The sequence below is a fragment of the Sinocyclocheilus anshuiensis genome, unplaced genomic scaffold (assembly GCF_001515605.1).
Source record: "Sinocyclocheilus anshuiensis isolate Anshui unplaced genomic scaffold, SAMN03320099.WGS_v1.1 scaffold11, whole genome shotgun sequence".
NCBI classification, from domain to species: domain Eukaryota; kingdom Metazoa; phylum Chordata; class Actinopteri; order Cypriniformes; family Cyprinidae; genus Sinocyclocheilus; species Sinocyclocheilus anshuiensis.
The window spans coordinates 711106-725544 of NW_015551076.1; the positions used below are offsets into that span (position 1 = coordinate 711106).

The 14439-nt window shown below is 36.6% G+C and overlaps 1 protein-coding gene across 1 annotated transcript; it reads right to left on the reverse strand.

Annotated features, from left to right (window-relative positions):
- Positions 1 to 11750: 11750 nt before the first annotated feature.
- On the reverse strand, positions 11751 to 13383 carry hoxb13a (homeobox B13a). Its single transcript, XM_016452444.1, has 2 exons — positions 12699 to 13383; positions 11751 to 12328 (listed from the first exon to the last, which is right to left on the reverse strand). The coding sequence occupies exons 1-2, from the start codon at positions 13360 to 13362 to the stop codon at positions 12081 to 12083; spliced, it is 912 nt and encodes a 303-aa protein (XP_016307930.1). The 5' UTR covers positions 13363 to 13383; the 3' UTR covers positions 11751 to 12080.
- Between the last annotated feature and the right edge of the window lie 1056 nt (positions 13384 to 14439).

Consider the following 14439-nt stretch of genomic DNA (forward strand, 5'->3'; position numbering starts at 1 on the left):
TAAAGTTTTACTGCCGAGCCGTCTCTAAATAGCATGTGTCTGGTGTGGAGAGGAGAGGGGAGTGAGCTAATTCTGTTTTTTTCTCTTAAAGTTCAAGATTGTGGTTGAATAATTAACGGCTTCTTTCCATAGGCTGGTGTAGTCTGCAGAAATTGTTTAAGGTGCAGCAAGAATGGGAAAGATCAACAGGACTATACAAAATAATTGTATTTTATATTAGTGTTTTAGTTTTTTTTTTTTTTTTTTCAGCAAATGCACATGCTGTGTGTGCTGGCTGGAGTAGACTAGAGGTCCAGATGTTGAACTTCTAAGGCATGCATCATTTTTTTGTGGCATTGTTGTCTTTTTATATAACCTTGTCTTTTTATATAACCTGCACGTTAATGCAAATTAGTGCAAGATTAATGGTTTGGCATAAACGAAACTGCGATTTAGTTAGAAAATCTTATAAATAGTGATTTGTTTGCATCATCTGTAGGTCGTTTTGGATAAAATAGTCTGTTGTGAATAAATAAATCTCGCTGGCAACTGGTTACGTCAGCCATTACTTATAAGACCAATGGTTACCTTTTCAGTCTTAAAAACGTGCTAGGAAGGATCTGTTAATGTGAATCACAAAATGCATAATTTCAGTAACATCTGTGCGCAAAACGCGCTCCATTAATGCTTTGCATGTCATTCTCAAAATATGCATATGAATATCTTGGCGGTGAGACAGACCTACAACTGTGCAAGGATCCATGGCAGTTCTGCAAGCAATTACAAGTTCAAACGCAAATGCATTATCTGATCAGAGCAGCATGTTTTCAGCTATGAACGTCAGATGTACGTCCTGTTGTCTTCAGTGAAGTATTTAAAACCTATTTTTGTAAAATAACTGAGCTTCATGAGAGGATTGCCTGTAACATTGTGTCAACTACACTCTTAAAAATAAAGGTGCTTCAAAAGGTTCTTCAAGCGATGCCATAGAAGAACCATTTTTGGTTCCGCAAAGAACCATTTAGTCAAAGGTTCTTTAAAGAACCATCTCTTTCTTACCTTTTATAATCTGAAGAACCTTCTTTCGCCACAAAGAACCTTTTGTGAAACAGAAAGGTTCTTCAGATGTTAAAGGTTCTTTATGGAACCATTTAGACAAAAAGGTTCTTCTATGGCATCGTGAAGCACCTTTATTTTTAAGAGTGTATAATAAAATGTCCGGGGGATTTTAAAAACATTTTTGCATTTTGGAATTAGTGCACAGACGCCTAGGAACTAAATTATTATGTCAAAAGACAATTCAAAAAGCCTAGGCTTTTTCTAAATACACAGACGTTCACATTAACATTATGGAACTTATTGCAAAAAAAGAGAGAGAGAACGTATATATGTTGTTGTTGTTGTTGTTGTTGTTGTTTATATTGATTACATTCGAAGTGGACTAATTTTTACAACTAAGCAATGTAACAAATGCAATAGTGAATAGTGTAATACAATACAGAAATGTTACTCAAGAGATGTCTGTGACTTTCAAATGTGTAATTCATGCGCTGCAGAATAAGGCGTTCCCTAAATGTGTTTCTCATACATCATACATACCCTTTTTATCTGCTAATCTTTTTGACCTTTGGAGTCAGGAAGAACAGTTATCTTGCACTATTGGTTTACGATACCTTGTATTTCATTTCATACTACGATTGTATACACCTCCAGAGCGTACTTCTATTGGTTTCTTTTGCCAGTAGGAGGGAGCGTAATCACAAAGAAAAGGCAAAGATTTTTATTTTATTTTATTATTATTTTTATGCATAAAATGTGCATAAACAATATAAGTATAAACAGAAAGAAAAACGTTAAAGATTAATTTGTGAACTATATTATGTGAACATGACGCTGAACTAAAACGTCTAGAATGTTCCAATAAAGTCAATCTGAATGTCAGTAAACACATCTTGTTCTGTTTCTTTCTCTATTTTAGGTACACTGTTGCGTAGAATAAAACAATAACATATTCATACCACTCTGAGTTACTGCCAAACTACTGAATGGTGCTAAATAAGTTGTGGGAAACAAGCATTAAGCCAGTCAATACCCTCTATTGACACAAGTGGGAAAAATGCACTGAGAGCCTCCCTCTCTGCTGGATACGAACATTTATGATTTAGGATGCTGCAGACCATATCCATATGCCAAAGAGAAACTAAACTCTGCTCCATATTAGCGCCACTTGTGACCAGTGCGGACATTCCCTAGACCCCATCACTCATGTGTTAAGCTCTTGACCAGATAGTGTAACTGCTCTGTTTTTTAACTCATTTAAATGTTATTCTTTAGAATGTATCAAAGATGTTTTCTGTGTTTTTATAGTGTGCAATCCAATTTAATTTGACTTACACTGATAGTCTGCCTATATGATGTCAGTAAGTTTTGCATTCTTATCAAAGATTAATATGACAAGTAATGTCAGTTTTGCAATTATCACGACTTTGTGCTGCACCCAAATTTGAATGTAAGGGACTGGTTGTGGATGATCAGATTAAATATTAAATCTTCCAGTAAACTACAAAACAATGTGCTAACAAATGTTTACCCTATGCAAATGTTTTTGCAGTTATTTGAATTATTATGCTAAAGTAATTATTAGGCACTGTACTGACATTATATGTGCAGTGTTTATAATTTTTATAATTTTTTTCTTCTACCTAGAAATAAAGCCATACATGTTTAGAAAAGTAAATATTTAAGACACTGACACATGCAACAGTTTACAACAACCACTGGAGTGGAAACATTCAAAAATGCTTATTTTATATCAACTAGCTTATTTGAAAAACGTATAAGTCTTTCAAAAAGACAAAAAAAGGAAACTAAATGACTACCTTTATAATAAATAAAGCTGAATGACTTTTATGCTCGCTTCGACAGTGACAGCAAGGAGACGGCCACCAAGATCACACTCTCAGCAGACCACCAACCCCTCAAACTCACCTCCACAGATGTCTACACTGCATTGAGCCGGATCAACACACGCAAGGCTGCTGGCCCCGACGGCATTCATGGACGTGTGCTTAGGGCATGTGCAGAGCAGCTCGCAGGGGTCTTCACAGACATTTTCAACCTGTCCCTCACCCAAGCAACTGTGCCAACATGCTTTAAGTCCACATCCATTGTGCCAGTGCCGAAACACTCCTCCCCGACGTGCCTGAATGACTACCGCCCCGTAGCACTCACACCTATTGTTATGAAGTGCTTTGAGCGACTGGTCCTAGCTCACCTTAAGAACTGCCTCCCACCCACACTGGACCCACACCAATTTGCCTACCGTAGCAATAGGAGCACAGAGGATGCAGTAAGCACAGTGCTGCACTCAGTACTCACACACTTGGACAATAACAACACATATGTACGGATGTTGTTTGTTGACTTCAGCTCAGCATTTAACACTGTCATTCCCTCCAAGCTGACCACTAAACTTGGAGACCTGGGCATTAACACCTCCCTCTGCAACTGGATTATGGAATTTCTGACCAACAGACCTCAGCATGTTAGGTCATGTTAGGTAACACCTGCTCCACCACCATCACACTAAACACCGGCGTACCACAGGGCTGTGTGCTGAGCCCATTCCTCTACTCCCTCTACACCCACGACTGCAGGCCTGTGCATGGATCCAACTCCATCATCAAGTTTTGTACATACACTTATTACATAATCCATATGTATAGTATGTTCATAGTATACCTATCTGTATATCATGCTGATAGTATTTAAAAATCTGTAAATTATGTCCATAGTACTGCCTTATCTGTATATTTATTGTACATTTGTAACATATTGTAGACACTGTATATCCTGTACTTACTGCTTATTGCACTTCTGGTTAGATGCTAACTGCATTTCGTTGCCTTGTACCTTACATGTGCAATGACAATAAAGTTGAATCTAATCTAATCTAAATGTCAACCCGAAAAATGTGATGTCGTTACATATAATGACCACATGGTGGAGCCATTACACTAAAGTCTAGTTTAAAAAAACACGGAAACAAAGACTGCAAATAAGAGAAAGCAATATTTCCTGTCAGCATGTTTCTCCAAATGCATTATGTTGTCATGCGTTTACTTTACTACACACGGAACGGAACCTCACTGAACTTTTGTTGACACGTGAATTAATTTAATAGAATTTAATGTTATTAATGGCCTGAATCTCATATGTGTGTGCGTTTGAATTAATTTACAGAAGGATCGAAGATTAAAAAAAGATAATAGGCCTATCTGAGAGGTTGGGAAAAAGCGGAGTTGTGCAAAATGAACTCTTCAGTTAACTGGCGTCATCATAGACTAAATTGATCATGTAAACGAAGTTAAAATTATTTTAAAAATGCATTTTAATAAAGCTTCGAATTTAATATTTAATTTATATGCCAACAGACAATCTCTATCAATGGACATGGGTGAATTTTTTATTGTTGTGTACTATTTCAGTGACGCTTTACAGCCGCCAACAGACAATTAAGTCAAAGAACACGCGCCCAATGTCCTGGATGACTATCAGAGCGAGAACAATTCAATAAAGAGGCTTCCCGTAAACCCCGCAGTGGGTGTCGTCGTCGAGAGACTGAGCGCCTTTTTCAGAATCGTAAAATTCCAAGTCGTGTTCAAATCAGAGGCTCCACAATGAAATCCGGTGTGACCTTGCTGGACTGTGAAGGGCAAACCTCCAAGAATTCACCACTTCACTCCTTTAGTAGCGCGTTTCTCCCTCCCTCTCTCCCTCTCTGTACTCCGACAGAAACAATTTACAGGGTTAGACAAAAGTTGCTTTCAAAATTTAAATAAACTGAAATTGCATTCCACAACACAAAGAAAAGCAGAGTTTTCATTCAATCGGAATGGAACAACCTCTGAGTTGTAAGCAGTAACACTCTGTCGCCAGTAGATGTCAGCAATGTTCATGCAAACTCACCAACAATGTACATTCCTCAGTTTTACTATACTTCGCAGTTATAATGAGTAAGCAGACAGTTAACTGACATCATACGTTATTACGTACGACTTTCCCCCGAGCCAACACTTATATAGGCTATAACGTGTTACAAAGTAGAACTTGAAATTACAATTCTGTCATTATTTACTCACCATCATGTCGTTCCAAGCCTGTATGCATTCTGTCTTCTGCAGAATACAAAACAAAATATTTTGAAAAAATAAAAATAAAAACACCGGGGTCCAAACAGCATTGGTAGGCCTATTGGGATCCCGTTATTTTCATTGTATGGAGAAAAAAACAGACATTTTTCAAAATATATTTTTGTGGGTGTGTTTCTAGAGAGAATGCATAGAGAGCTGGAGCAAAGAAAAGGAAAGTAAATGATGATTATTTTTTTTTATTTGGAGGTATCCCTTTTTTGAGGTTTGTTATGGGAGCTGTCAGGTCCAAAGGAGCTGAACTTATGCCAAAATTTCCACATATCCCGAGATACAACACTTTGCAATCAGTGTTTCTTGTTATTAAAAAAAATAATGGCTTCATATCTTGAAGAACCAAATTAAATGATTGTTCTTTTTATCATGTACAATTTTGAACTGGCATGTTTATCAGACACAATAAAATAAAATAAAATAAAAGCAAATGGTAGCATTGCTGTCGCCATGTAGCTTATAATGTGAACACTGTATAAAATCTCGCTGAATCCAAACGCAGACCAGAGTTCTTGCATGAAAAATATCTCATTTGTTATTAATTTTAGAGCATCAACATTATGTAATGAAAAATCTAAAACATATTCAGTTTTTTAATTATTTACTCTCACTAGTTGTGCTTTTATTTATAATCTGATCAAAAAAACTTCCAACAAATGACCGATCAATAAGAAACAATATGAAACTAAAACAAATGTGTGAAGATATCATTTGGCTATATATGACCACAAGTTCTCAACATGAAAATATTGCAAACATGCTGTAATATAGGCTATAAAAACTGCACGTCCTCCTGTCAAGGTGATTAAAGTTATTTTAAAGTTTATGTTAAATATTTATGAATTAAAAATTACGGATTTGGTATGAAATGGTTTAATAAATATTGATGTTTAGTTGTTAGATGTTTAGATTCATAAATGTTTAGATTTATAAATGAATGAAAGCAGCTCAAAATATACGCATGGTTTCATTTCATCCTGAAGCACAAATACACACGGTACACACAGGTCACGTGTTTATCCTAAAACACACTGGTACTTAAATAGCCTACATGACAAAAATGGGACCTAGGATCGCATCCTTGGAGTGCCAACGGGCTTATGCAGCTGCTCATTACAAATCCCCGCACAAGCACAACCATCCAGATGTCCTAAAGTCTGAACTTCGAGCTAAGATATGGAGTTATGTGTCTAGAATTAAGTGATACATTTATTGGACCTCAAGTCAGCAAGTCTCGCAAAAATGACTAAATTCACAACACTTTCGCACTTAATACAACAACTAAGAAAATGCGTTTTAAATCACACACAATTCACACACAATATTTCGGGTGTATCATATCCCTAAAACAATTGTGCGCTACGATATAAAGCTCGGCATAAAAGTGTTAATGATTTCAGTGTCACAGAAAATAATGGAATAAATTAGAGATCACAGTATCAGAGAACTCTGTTTCTTCCAAAACTCCGATTTATAAGGTCAGCATAATTGTAGTGCCCTGTAAAATTTCACACATGAGTTGCATGTTGCATGCTAATACATTTGGTTATTTTACTGCCATGCTATGTTAATGTCTGTTTAGGCGGGTTGGCATTTTCTCTCCACCAAGCAAAGAGCTATGACCAAGCTCCTCCTGTGTTCAGTATTATCAAGATTATAATATCATGATTATAATCAATAATTTAAATCACCTTCTCTCAAAGCTTTAACGTGAAAAACGATCCTGAACAATTGTTTTGGCAATCATTTCATTCACTTACGATACCTCTATATTTAGACTTGAAGAAAATAAAAAATAAAAGGTGTGGTTGTTTATTACACAGTATGTTTTGGAGCTAAATAAATAAAAATGAATGAATGAATTAATGAATGAATAAATAAATAAATAAATAAATGTTTGCGACTTTGAGACATCAAGGGCATTGCCAGGATCATGCTTCTCACGCAAAAATCTCTTGATCAAATAACATGTCCATCTTTTCTCCTGGTAGCAGAGTCATGCTCAGAATTCTAAGTAAAAAACTAAAATGCATTTTTTTATTTAATATATGACATTTGATTTTATTTAAGCGAGAGAGCATTTCTCGGAATTTTAATGCTTTAACCTTAATTTGGTGTAAGTCATATCCAGCTGTATTGATAATGAATGAATGGAAAAGGAGGCTCGTAAATGGCTCTGTTGTTGACATCGCTTCAAGACTGAGAAAATTAAGTCACGTATTAGATGAAAATGTTGGCAACACTAAAGAGTGCTCAATATAGCAACAACAAATGCAACAGATTTCTTTTGGTTTAGCCAGATGGATCAGTTAGGCCTCATAATCTTTTAGATTCATTAAAAGATTCCGATAGTTTGTTTTGCTTTTTTAACTAAGCTTTCCACGGCATAACGAAAAAGGTTTGCTGATGGTGATGTATTTGAATTCGCTCGGGCAGTAGTTACAACTTGATGCACATTTACCCAAGTAGGCCTACGTATGTTAAATACACTGGTTTCGTCAACTTTACCCTACTCATTTGAAAAGATGGTGTACAACTGGTCGCATCACAATAATTCAACCCGAGAAAATAATGACCTGAATCTACTGAATTACAAATAAAATAATCAATTCTAAAGTAACAGGTCGAATAAAAAAAATCGGAAATATTCATGTAATTAATGTTTAAAAAAGTAGCAAAATAGACTTACACGTTGCTTACATGTGACAGGAATCTGTGAACGCTAACTGTACACTTCACTGTAAACTTTAATCATATATGTAATCAAACGTTAACAAAAAAAGTTAGTAGACTTTTAGGTTTTGTACTACACAAACATGTTAATTACACTTAACATCAAATACGTAAATAAAATTCATACAGCTTATCCTCACTTAACCTGTCATATGGAAATCCAACTTGAGTGCATTCAGATGTAATAATATTACCTCAGCGCAATACTTTGTCAATTATGCTAAAAGAGTGATTTAGTCAGCGTGAACATATAAATATACCTTTCAGTGAATTGCTACATATCGCTATATCTAAATTTTCATTCTTATTTCAGTTCAATTTTCATTTGATAAAAAATCGCTTGATATTCCTCTTCCTTTTACTATTTTTAACTCTTCCAGATATGATACAAATTGTCAATCATTTTCCTACTCTCGTATTAAAACATTCACTCTATAGGAATGTGGTTGTGTTTGTGTCTTAGGAAATCAACGCATGTACCACAGAAGAATAAAAGTGAGCATCTATTCTGACATGAAACTTGCAAAGACATCATCATAACCATCCATACACTGAAAAAAATGGTAACCTAAAAAATGTGCTTCATATGGTAACATCTTAAATTATTTGATTTTATTCATAAAAAAAAATATATATATTTAGCGTTACTGAATCAACGTAAATAAATTAGGTTACACCAGCAAAACTAAATCCTATATCAGGTGGGGATAGCTCTTTAACAATTTCAGGTTACCATTTTTACAGTGGATTGGACTGTTATTCCTACAAAGGAAGTATTGAAACAACCCATTCGAATCTGTTATGTTCAGTTATAGTGGAAACATCAATTTCATAAAAGCTTCGTATAGGAATTACGGGAAAAGAAAAGAGAGGAGTTTCCTTTCAATATTTACGACCACTCTGAACGCCAGACTGTTAGGAAAACCTGCCAATAAGTTGCATTAATTAAGCAATTGAGAGAGGCATTGAACTTGACCTTTAATGCAAAGATGCGAGTCAGCTTTGGCTAAGTGCTGACCAACTGTACCATGACAACTGCCAATATATCAATCATTGCACAGAATGACCGTGAACATTTCTCCATCGTTGGGGGCCTTTCGTGTGAACTCGTTTCCTCTCCCCTTTTTCCGGAGGCCTCGCGTTACTCTACAGGTCTATTGACAAACCTCTGGCCAGACAAGGTCCAGACTACTTATTGTTTACAAGATGTCTCAAGTTCAACTGTGAAGTCCGCCGCTTAACAAAAGCCTGTCCGAAATGCAGACGTGGAGGAAGAGTTGTTTTAGGGCTAGATTAGGGCTAGAGGCAACAGATAATGTGGGGGAGGGGATCTGGACGTGAACTTGAGGGAAATGAGTCTGACATTCCTCACTCAAATAGCTGGCCTGGCAGCAGATGCAAAATCTTATCTCTGTATTGTCGCATTTTATTATTATCATTATTAATTTAAACATAAACAGGTATGCGTATATGCTGCATGCATGGAATAGCTATAAGGCATGATACTGCATCCTCATGCAGACAAAAACGAAACATAACTTCAATATTCAATTGCTCATTTTACATTTTATTTTCACTTACACAGTGGCCTGTACATACTTTTTATTGCAGTTTATATATTGCAGTGACTACTTAATCGTATGCGAAATCGTTAGACATGTCTTCAGTTGTTTGGTTTCTTCATCGGCCTCACAGAAAACAGACCCCAACTTACTCAGAACGACAACAAAGAAAGAATTTTAGTTCTCAACAAAAGAGTCAGTTTTATTGTTAGTCCTGAAATTGGGAAAGGTCTGCGCTTTTGTGAGTTTTCAAAAGAGAAAATAGTCGCCATTAAATCACAATGTAAACTTAAAAGCAGACGCACCGTTTGTTTGAAAGCTTTTGTCAAGTTCAATGTTAACTAGAAGTGGAAGGAAGGACTTGGACATTTTATGACCCCCTGGGCTTTCTAAGGAAGGTATAGGAGTTAAATGTATTGATTCGTGTGAAAAATAATTTTAGAATTCTTATAACGTTTTACTATACAAAAACATAATTAGAAAAGATCGTGAAATAAATAAAGGCCTGCTGACGTCCGACAGAAGTGACAATGTTTTATTGATTCAGAACTCCTAAAATTGTTAACGTTTTGTGCGCTTCTATGCTATGCTCCGATTAAAAACAAAACATCGACACAAAATAACACCAGGAGCCACGGCCTCCTGTGAATATTGCTATAGTTTGAGAGAAGCTAAGAACGTTATTCATACCAAATCACGTCACCATAGCTATGCTAAAGCTTAATGTTCAAAATATATTTGCAAAATGCAGACTACTGAGCATATACTCGTGTTTGATCAAATATGTAAATTATAAGCTGTGCATTTCAGTTTCACGCCGTGACCACGAGAACTAACCACCGCAGAAGGTTGCCATACATTTTTTTTCCAGAAAATAGGCCTAAAATTTAACCAGTATCAGAATCATTTCGTTGTTACTTAAATTGATGCAAGCAGAATATAAAACCTTTCTATGCTGACCCTTTACAGCTGCGGATGTAGATTGAATAAAGAAATAAGGAATAACACAACTTGAAAGTGGACTGGAGCTTGCCGAAGGTGACAACATGAAGCCCCTGAGTAACGACGGACCTTTTACACCCTTACTAATCTAGACCGACATTAAGTGCAGGTAGCAAAGGCAATAGACTGCGGCTCTGTTCACTGTCTGACAATTAAACTGCTCGGACTTGGGCAGAGACGTAAATTAGGCCTACTGGAGACTATAAACGAGATCATCGTACATAAATCTAGGAATGGTGAGGAAAGAGGTAACTTTACATTTCTGAGCTCAAGAGTTAGCCTATTATATAGCGGTATATAAAAAGATACCCATAGTATAATTTCAGTATACACTAATGCATGCAGGCTTATTATAAAATCACTAGCGTTTCATTTGGCTTGAGGCAATTGACAGACAATTGCGTTCAAACGTAAAAAGCCCCCAAGCAAACTGTGTAAGTTGGGAATATGTTGCAGTTTGAATGGGTATTCTTGAATATTAATAGTTTCGGGAAAGACAAAAGCTATTTCTTATCTTTATGCGTGTGACTTTCAAGGTCAAGGTTAAGGGCTGATTTAGTAGGCTACATCTTCTGTAGTCGAGCGCCCCCTCCTTTTCTGCCAACATCAAAACACCGCCGCTCCTACTCTAACCGTGAGGAGGAAATCCCACATCGTTAAGTTTAAAAACCAGTGTGTATCCTTTATGAATGCATATGAAACTGATAGGATATATACAGCGACTGTCAACTTTTTGTTATAAAATATCATAACAAATATTTAAAATGTTAACAAAAATTTAAGGCGCTTTGAGTTACTTGCTCAAACGCCGCACATTGTAAAACAATAAAGGACTTAACTTCCCGAAGGCTCCAATAACGGAAGCGATATTTCTGCTGAATCATACGACCAAATCTGATGTAAAATGTCAAGAGATAAATACTATTTTTTGCATTGCCATAAATGAATGCATAGCTTTCGAAATTACGCAAAAGCCTATTTAGAAATCAATAACAAAGTGCTGTAAATTGTTTTGAAACAATTTCACAATAATGTCAGAAAATGTTTGTTGATTTCATTTACATTGTCATCAATGACAGCATTAATTTGGCAACGGAGGGCTACAAAGTCATTACGCAACGCTCAATAAGAATAATACATAAAAACGCCGATTTACATTGCTAGAAAACACTGAATGGAATTAACACATTTATTAAGGTTTGTGATATATGTTATTGTGTTTTACAAGCGATATAAACATAGTATATAAGTACTGACAGGTATTGGGTAATAAGCTATAAGACTAATACAACAACAACAACAATAACAACAAGACCATTGACATACCTAACATTAAATGCAAGCTAAAGAGGACAAAAAGACTTCAAACGAACACAGTTACATATAGGCAGGCACGTGCGTAATTTACAAACTATATGGTCCTATCATGGTTTTTCCATTTCATTTAGATTATTCATTTTTGAGTCCATCCATTTATTTGTTTGCTGTAAATGTGCTGGGAAAAGAAAACATTCAGTCCCAGTCCAAGAAAAGTCCTCGCGACGACTTTTTGCTTCTCTGAATCTCAAGTCACCGAGAAAAACAAAGATTCAGCTCTGCACTATGGCGCGCTGTTCTTAACTTTGGCAATGAATTTCTTTTCCTTAACCCTCCTGTTTTGAAACCAAATAGTGATTTGACGCTCGGACAAGTTGGTTACCGCTGAAATCTTTCTCCTCTTGTCCTTTGTGATGAATTTGTTGGCTCCATATTCTTTCTCCAGTTCCTTGAGTTGTACTTTTGTGTACGGCATCCGCTTCTTTCTACCTCGACGGAATGAGCCCCCGTCATGTTGGTGGGCCACAACATCTGGAACGAATAACAAAAAGGTTTATTATTAATGGGCTCATTCATTTTCTAACTAAACTACATTTCAACAAATTTTACATTTGCAGATTTCCGGAGTTTATCTATTTAATTACCAATTCGTTTTAGACGTTATTTGATTAGTAAATTGATACTTTTATGTAAACGTGTTGTAGTTGTGTTCTTTAGAAAATGAAGGCACATTGGTGCTCTTGTTTCGGAAATTTCAAACCTGTGTCTAAAAATAAAATCTGTCTTCTGTCTGACCAGAAGAGTAATATCATTTTGCTTAGATATTTGAGAGAGCATACCTTAACGCGTAATTTTTATTTTGAACATTCCCATTTCAGTCGTAAAATGGTTCAAAACGTACCTGCTAATGCAGACTTCCAGAGATGGCCCGCCTGGCTCTGGTCCTTGGAGCAATACATCTGACTACCCCATCCGTTAGCCAGAGCCCAGGGTTGGTAGCTATCCATAGGCAGGAGACTGTCGTGTCGCGGCTCTCCGGTTCCAAGCGTCTGTACCACTGACACGTCCAAATAACTGGCCATGGACTGGTAGGGACTGGGGTAGCTGTGGTAAAAGGCGAACTCTTTAGCCCTGCTAGGATATTCTTCAGATGTGACCGGGGTATCCATGTATTTCTCTGCAGTGTAGCTGAGTGCACTCGGCTGCGTGCAAGACTTGAGGGAACCCCGCCCCATTCTGCAAGGATAATAGCTGTTGCCAAAATAGCCGTACGGAATGGGACCGGTGGACGAGGCCTGAGGAACCGTTGGGCAAGGTGTGCACTGCTTGCCTGACTCTGTAGAACTTGAAGTCGATACGTCCAAAGTGGAATAGCTGGAGCCGTGGACGAGGCTAGACGGGTGGCCACTCAAAGCCGAGTGAGCCATCAGATTCCTGCACTGGTTGGCCGCAAAATTGCCGCTTCCAACCAGACCCTCCATGTTCTTCAGCTCATCCAAGTTGTTTTCATACACAAACATAACCGTGTCTGCCCAGCGAGGATTCAGGACCAGGGAGGAGGTCATAGCACGCTCACCATTCGGACGGAAAATGATGTTGCAAAGACCCAAGTCCGAAGCAGGACACTCAGTTACATTGGTACAGCTGCATTGACGCAATGGACTTCAGTCTGCATTGCAGTGCCTTCATTGGATAAGAGCTGTACCACGTGACGCATAAAATAAACCTTGACTGAAGTATGCCAAAGATTTTTTTTTTGTCAAGCCCGGGTTAAATGTCTAAAAGTTGTCTTCAAATACTGCCTTATTGTTGCATTGCATTTATGCATTAATACACTAATACGCTTCATTTTCTTTAACTCACTGAGCTATCAATCGCATTGTTTTTTTGTTTTTTTTTTAAGAACTTCTGCACACATGCTGCTATTTGCTGCATACATGCTAATAATTAACCCTAATTATTTCGTTCAACAAATGTGTTATGTTATATGTTATAACAATATATGTTGATAACCTATTAAAAGGTTTTTTTTTTATTTCTTATACTTATTCGTGTGTCATCTTACGCACTGACTATGTCATCTGAACTGAAGAGAGACGCGCACTTACATGAAAATAATATAATTTATATAGCTATATTTCTGGCAGCCCCCTTGCTGATCGTCAAATGCTATAACGATTTCTCCCAACATCTCATTGCAAAAAGCAATAGAAAGTTTAAATGGGTCATACTTTTTATTTAGGATTTAATTAAACATTGGCCAAGCACACGCTGGAATGCCTTTAAATCATTACAGACATTTTAAAGGGCCATAATCAGCAGTGCCAAATGTATAAATTATTTATCATTACCATAAAAAATGAAAAATCATAACTTGTTTCATTCATACGCTTGAACAACGCCTCGTACCATTTTATGAAATGTCATACTTGAAATAATCCGCTGAAATAAAGAGGCAAAAAAAAAACTTCCAAAATGGTTCCCTATTCAGAAACGTCTCTATCGCCACTCTGGTGCGTTTTAGCATTTTTAGCTTTAATACAAAAATATGGACTTAGAATTGCATCTTTGCAAAATTTGTAATAAAAATGTATATATTTTAAGGAAAGGAAAACCTGTGCGCATATTTTAGTATCACATTT